The 7745-nt window shown below is 34.4% G+C and overlaps 1 protein-coding gene across 1 annotated transcript; it reads right to left on the bottom strand.

Moving 5' to 3' along the window:
- Positions 1 to 4261: 4261 nt before the first annotated feature.
- On the bottom strand, positions 4262 to 7731 carry LOC140890806 (putative disease resistance protein At3g14460). The gene is made up of 2 exons (XM_073298888.1): positions 6486 to 7731; positions 4262 to 6192 (listed from the first exon to the last, which is right to left on the bottom strand). Exons 1-2 carry the CDS (start codon positions 7596 to 7598, stop codon positions 5104 to 5106), a joined length of 2202 nt encoding a protein of 733 aa, XP_073154989.1. The 5' UTR covers positions 7599 to 7731; the 3' UTR covers positions 4262 to 5103.
- Between the last annotated feature and the right edge of the window lie 14 nt (positions 7732 to 7745).

Here is a 7745-nt window from a genome sequence, read left to right as displayed (position 1 = left end):
AATATAGTGTGGGCAAAAATGATTAATGAGTTTGGTCTTCAAGACCATTCATTGCTCAAGGGAATGCACAAATTAAAGCTACTTCTAGAAGTGAGTCTACGAATTTTGTTTTGAAAGATGGAGGAAAGAAAATTTTTACATTATTTGAGTTTGTGAAAAAGTTTGAAACAATTCAGAAACGGTGGTGGACGAATGAAAATGAAGAAGACTATAGATGCCGACATAAAATGCCTTCGATTGTAGTGAAAAATCAGCCATTTTTGCAACACGCTGCATTTGTTCACACACTTGAAATTTACAAAATATTTGAAAAGGAGTTGATGAATTCCTTGAACATTGAGTTTGATTCTTTGCCTTCATTATCTGGCAATCCGTTGAAGTTTGATTTAATATCTCTTGGGAAATCAAAATGAATTCGAAATGTTAAGTTTGATGTGGAAAATAATGAGATTGAATGCATTTGTCATTATTTTGTAATGGAGTGAGTCTTTTGTAGGCACATACTTTTTGTTTTAAAATTTATGAATGTGCATAAGATACCAGAAAAATACATAATAATGTAATGGAAAAACGTGATAAGAAATAGGATACAGTATAGTGAAAAATTTGATGTGGAATACAAGCAAGATCCTGATGTTGTGTATAAGAATCAAATGATGAGGCTTTGTTACGATCTTGTAACCAAAAGTGTGGTTGATGGTGATGTGAAAAAATTGAAAAGAAGAAGTCTTCAAGGACTTTCTACAGAGGTAAATGAAATGCTTGAGAATTTGGACTTAAATGACAAGGTTGTTGTTGCTGAAGATGGTCATGACATGGATCGAATAGTTGTGCGTGATCCTTCTTTTGTTAAATTAAAGAGAGTTAAAAACTCTTCAATGACAAGTCATTGGGATTCAAGGGGGAAGTAAAGAAAATGTAACACTTTATCTCAATTTCATATTTTATTATGTTGTGGATTATTTGATTTCAAATTATTTTTAAAGATAACACTTTAACCTTCATGTTGTTTGAAAAAATAGGCTTTTATATTTGTAGAAAGGAGGGTGAAAAGTATGACGTGTGGTAAAAAACTCCCAACTTGCAAGAGTTCAACCTTCGATTGGAGAAAAAAGCAACATTTTATTTCATGTCAATCAGATTGGAACTCAAGAAATGTCTCCTACTCCCACGCCTTGGTCATTTCAAGTATTATATCCAACTCAATCAGCCAGCTCTCTAATGCACACTATAAGTTAAAAATGTTATTGTAAGTCTACATGGATAAATTCATTGATATTATACTCACAAACTGATCATTAAGGAACATGGATTGCATATAACTGTTCCTGCAGGTTTGTCTTGTATATATTTAGATTACATGGATACTTTTATTACGTGGATTAATAATTAATTGTCGTAAATCGAATGTATTTTCTATAGGATGCTTGGAAACCTTGATGATGTGGGGACAACTTTTGGAGATTTCGGACCACTATGCTAGAACATGTCTTTTGTTCATTTGGAATGAAAATGTTTTGTAATTTCAATTATTTGTTGAGAGAGCTACTTGGAATTTCATTTACGATTTTAAATATTTATGAGTAAAGTATATATATTTATTATTTTAATTTTTTTTATTGTTTTTATAAGCTCAAATCCAATGAAATTCGATCAATTTTGTAAAGATTTCACTTAGAATTTTAAATCATTTATTAAAAATATTAAAATATATAAAAATAATATTATTATATAAATATCGGTTAATTCAGTTAAACAATATTAAAATTTTGCAAACCAAAACCGAAATAATCTAAATGACCGATTTTTTTTATAATTAAAACCAAATTTATGAAATAACCGAACAGAATTTTCGAATTGACTCAGTTCGGTCAGTTAATTCGATTTAACCGAACTTTTGCTCACCCCTAGGCACAACTCCGCTACGATCTCGGTAGTGCTTCATCACCACCGTCCACCTGGCCCTTGAATACTACGCCTGGAAGCCCTGTAGGAATGGGTGAAGAAAATGAAGCCCTCGATCCCCTATATAAAGACAACGATCGGAGATTGCGATCTCTAGTTTGGAACTATCGATCGCACTTAAAATGAGTGATTAGTGTTTATTGCATGCCTAATTTAGCTTTAATCTCTGATTAGTATGGATCCGGGTTAGATCGCTATACAGGATAGACAGGGTATAAGTAGGGATGGCAATGGGGCGGGTCTAAACCCGCTCCGACGGGGCGGGTCCACAAGAAGGTCCGGGGCGGGTCTCGGGTTTGGCCAAACCGGCCCCGGACCCGCCCCGCCAAAGTATTATATATATATAAATTTAAAATATTCATGTATATATATAAATATAATATATATATATATATGTAATATTAATAATATATAATTATATTATTATACTAAATAATTAATATTTTATCCATAATTTAAATGTGTAATATTATTGGATTGAAATGAATTTATTTTATTATGATATGTTTAGTATAAAAATAAATCATTATAATGTTTTTTAGCTAATAAATATTAATTAATTACAAGTTAATAAATTTAAACTTGTGAGAATAATTTCGTTTTTGTCTTAAATATTATAAATATATATTTGAAATTAAATTTAATGATATTTGTTAATTTTTAAACTTTTTATTTTTTTATTTTAATAAATTTAAAATTATTTAATTTATGGCGGGTCCAACGGATCTAACCCGAAACGGATCCGCCGGGTTCGCGGGGCAATCGGGGCGGTCCAAAAGGAGGTGGGGCGGGTCCCGGGTTTAGCCAAACCAGCCCCAGACCCGCCCCGTTGCCATCCCTAGGTACAAGTGAAATCACCAATTAATTTTAGTCTATGCAGTCCACCTTTGGCACACAATTTACAAAAATCATGGACTGTCTACTTCGACCAGAAGGACTTCCTCAACTCCAAGAAGATCAACCAGACAAGGAAGAAGTGAAAAGGACATTTGGGTAGCCAGCACAAAAGTGGCAGAGGACTAAGCAATACATCTTATCATTCATATAGGAGTTAAAGTTGATCAGAACAATTTTCTTTCTTATTTGTCTATATTGAGCAGATCAGATTATCTATAACAATTTTTTTTTTCCAAATGAATGCGTATTCACTTATATATTTACTTGGTTTTGATATCACTAAAAAGAAGAAACTGATAAAGACAAATCATAAGTTCCGTATATTCCTCAACCAGATCAAACAGATCAAGTTGATATGTTAAACAAAACCAAGAACTCATTTGATCTATGTCTAATCAAACTTAAGCAAATACTAAAATGATAAGGAATCTCTTGTTAGAATAGTAAGTTTATGTGACATATGTTCATGCATCGAAGTTTATCTGTTTTAAGTCATAAAAATTTACATTGTAACACTATCAGAAAGTGGTTTTGTTTGAGAAAGTATTATAGTAGTTCTTTTCAAGGGTTGATTGGATTAAGTTTGTGCAAGACGTTGTATAAATCAAATTCTTCTAATGAAAATCCTTATGGAAATAAAAGAAGAAGAGACGTAGAAGTTTTAGTTTCAAACTTACATAAAAAAAATCTCTTGTACTCTTTACTTTTATTCTGCTTCATTTACTTTTAGTCTGTCTAAGCAATCTAGTTCAGTTTAGTAAATGAGAAATTTTTTGTTTGACGAGATCAGTTTCCTCAAGTAAATTTTGTTAAGTAAAATATTGATAATCAAGTTGGTAATTCAGCTTAATTGTAAGACAAATTTTGAAAATATTTTAAAGTGTGTATTCACCCACTCTACAGACACATTTCGATCTTAAGAAAATGTAAATAATGCTCTCTTTCTAATAAATATATACATAAAACTCGTGTGAGATTGTTTCACAATTCAATTTTGTGATACTGGTATCTGATCCAATCCTTGCATAAAATTTATTTATTTTTATACTAAAAATATTATTTTTATAACAAATATGGATATGATTGACATGTATTACGAATAAAGATACGAATAAAGATGCGTAAGACTATTTCACGAAAGATGATGATTACAATGTGGACTCAAGACCTAACATAAATATTTTATAAGGTGAACATAATATTGTATATATTAGGCGTAGCGATTGAATATGTGAATTTAAAAAATTTAATATAATAATAATGAAAAATGAGTTCTAGAATAGAAAAGTATTATTTATATTTATAAGATGAAAAACTAAAGTCGGAAGGAGATTTCTACGCTTAAGCAAAACGAAAAAAGATAAAAAAAAAAAAAAATATTGGGATACCATTACTTGCATATTATTATATTGCTTAAAAAGATCTGAATAAACACAAACAACAATCCAGAAATACGATGTAAACTAACATATCCAAAATGTTATGTTTGCAATAATTAAAAAGAAAACATAGACTTCTGCTCTTCCTTCGAAGCATTATGTGACCATGATCTATAACTGCACGTATAAAAATAAAAATACTAATTGGAGGATTAGAGTTTGGTAATTTCTTGGTGCTAAAGTTTATGAAATTGGTTGCAAATGCGGATAATACCTGACTTGGTATCCTGAGCGGTCGAAACTTAATTTTTCGTTATTTCCAGCAATCTTGGGCCAATATTTTCCCTTGGTCTTTTAACAAAACAATTTTGCATCCCTCAGTATCTAACTCTGATAGAAAAGGTAAGCTCATCGGAGCAACATCATTTAACTTGTCGCATTTGAACATTGTAAGCCGATGAAGAAGTGGCAAGTGTATCAGCCTCTCCTCAGATCTACCAGACCATTTCTCCAATTCTGACATATGCTCAAATCTCAGAGTTTCGAGCCTTTGAAATGGTACATGGGTTCCCCTCCCATAAAACTCGATTCCAATGCATTTGATTCTTGGCATGCCTCCAATATGCAGGTGTTTGAGCTCTGGCAGCAATCCTAAAGGTGGTAAAGATGTGCACTCAGTACAGTTGCTAAGAGACAAACTCGACAATTTTTCATACAATGGATCCCCAATCCAATCCGGGAAGTTAACACCTTTGTACGACTCAATCTTGAGTTTTCTTAAATTATGATGAGGCTGTAGCCGGTCTATGACATCTTCGTGGCTTATACCTTGGGAATTAACAGCTTCACTACTTCCCCATGACTATTGCAAATCTTCAATTTCGCTCTTGCGCCAAAGACTAGCCTCCCCTGCATCCTCAAGATTTGCAATGTTTTGCAACTCAAAAATGGCAAAAGTACCTCTTAAATGCTTCAGCCACCTCAATTCCTTGAGTCCCAAGTTACCAACTCCACCCAAAACGATTTTAGGCAATATCTGGAGGCGTATCAGTCTACTTATTTCGACAGGCAAATCTTTCAGTTGATCAGTATTAGAGATATCAAGATGGCATAAGTTAGATAGATCCCCTAAGGTCGATGGCAGCTTGTGGATGAAACGACAATCACTTAGAGACAAAAATTCCAAAGACAAGAGACGACTTACAGAAGGTGGCAACGTACTAATTAGTGTCCCGGATAGGTTAAGGTACCTTAAAAGTATCAAGTCGCAAACGGAACTCGGCAGCTCGGTGATGGAATAGCCGCTTAAAGATAAAGTTCTCAAGCTGTGCAATCTTGGTATCAGTTCGACCAAAATCCTGTCAGATAAGTGGAAGGGAGGTGAAGAGAGTGAATTTTGTACTGGCATTGGCAAGAACGTTCTCAAACCTTTAATTTGTCCGAAGCCCTCCAATTTAAGGAAAAGTTCACATTCATGACTAAGGAAAGAAGCATGACGAATCTTCTTGGGTAATTGGTAATCCTGATCAGTGTCCAATTTCTCATCCGAACAGTAGCACACTCCTCCCGAAACAAAATGAGCTAATTCACTTATAAGATCATGCATTACAAATTTTGAATCTCTGCCACTTTTTCTTTGGAAAAAGGATCTTGATAGGAGCTCGTTGAAGTACTCATGACCCAAGTCTTTCTTGCTTTTTAGTTCATTTGGAACATCAAGAAAACCTTCTCCCATCCATAAATCTACAAGCTCATTTTGATCAAATTCATAATCCTTTGGAAAAACCGAGCAATATGCAAATGGATGCCTCAAATGTGAAGGAAGATGGTGATAACTCAATCTTAAAACGGGAAGGATGTTATTTTCTTTCGATAAACTCCATATCTTGCTGCTTAGAACATCTCTCCATTCGCTTTCACTATTCTTAGAGCGTAAAACTCCGCCAAGTACCTGTAAGAATGTAATGCCTTAAGTCACATTGATTGCATTTTGGGTAGTAATATAACTATACAAGAGATGATTGATCACAAAAAAAATACAAAGAATCATATAAAAAAAAAAAAAAACTCCTAATCATTATCTTCTATGATTGACTATGCATGTGATATAACAAAGGATTGAAAGTACTGCCTAAGATAGTGCTAAGAATTTAAAATAGATAGATACAAGACGGATTGATTGACTACCAATCAATAATTTGAAGATTATCGACAGCTGATTTGATGGAATTCATTCTACAGTACCTTAGCGGCCAAAGGTAAGCCTTTACACATCTTCGCTAATCCTTGACCAACTTCTTGTAAATGGGAATTTTCATGGAATGATATCTGAGCACGTCGAGCCAGTAGGCATTGGCAATCTTCATCGGTTATCAACTTCATGTGGTAGGCAGATTGAGCAGAGTCTACCACTGATGCGACAACATGATTGCGAGCTGTAACAATGATTTTGCTTCCGGGCAGCCCAAACTTCAAAGGGCTGCATAGAGTATGCCACTCCTCATAGTTCTCGTTCCAAACATCATCTAAAACAATAAAAAACTTAATATTCACAAACTTATCCTCCAGATCTTCATGAAGCATGGCTAGATCCATGTCCCCAGTACCACTCATTTTAGTCACGGACTGGTGAATCTTTTTGGTGATGGTCAACACATCAAACTCCTGGGAGACATGAACCCAAACCCTCACACCAAAGTTTCCCTTCACGTCTTCATCATTATAAAGCAGCTGGGCAAGAGTGGTTTTCCCAATACCGCCCATTCCAACAATTGGAATGACAGTGAAATTCTTAGTACTCGACTCAACCCTGAGTAACATTTCTTTTATGGCTTTCTTATCTTCATCTCTCCCATAAACAATATCAGATTCCAAAAATGGATAAGTGCTTTTTGACCTCATTACTCCTGATAGACTGGACAACCCACCCAAGTTTCGATCACTCCATTGTTTAGAGATGTTATTCAGTTTTTTTCTGATGTCTTTTATGGCGGACACCAACCTACAATTCGAAACAAGTGCCCTGGGCGTGAAATTGCTGCAAGTAGGAATCAGTTTCCGCAACATAGTATTCTTAGTATGCTGGATCCCCTTCTTCGCATCTTGAATAAAAGCTAGGGTGGTGATTTCATCCACTACATCCTCCAAGTCATAAGCCAAATCTCTTAGCTCCTCTAACCATACTTTTACGGGTTTAGCATCCTCAAGCACGGGAATGACAAGCAAAAGGGACTTCCGCATCTCCTTGAAATCGCAATCGACTCTCAGGCGGCGGGCTAAGTCCATGGCAGCACCATCGCTCAATTTCTGAAACAGTATCTGAAGATGTGATCCAAGGAATAGCTTGTCCACAGCCATTTTATTGATTCACTCAGATTCAATCAATCTGTTTTTTTTTTCAAAATAAAGCAAACAAAAACAACGCATCACGAATTGCCTCTTCTCACAGAAAGATGGGATTTTTTTCAGTCGTAAAAACTTTGAACAAATATCTCATACCAGATT

This window comes from Henckelia pumila, chromosome 3 (assembly GCF_033568475.1).
Source record: "Henckelia pumila isolate YLH828 chromosome 3, ASM3356847v2, whole genome shotgun sequence".
NCBI lineage: Eukaryota > Viridiplantae > Streptophyta > Magnoliopsida > Lamiales > Gesneriaceae > Henckelia > Henckelia pumila.
Note: the sequence above shows the minus strand (reverse complement) of the source record. Positions and strands in the feature narration are given on the sequence as shown.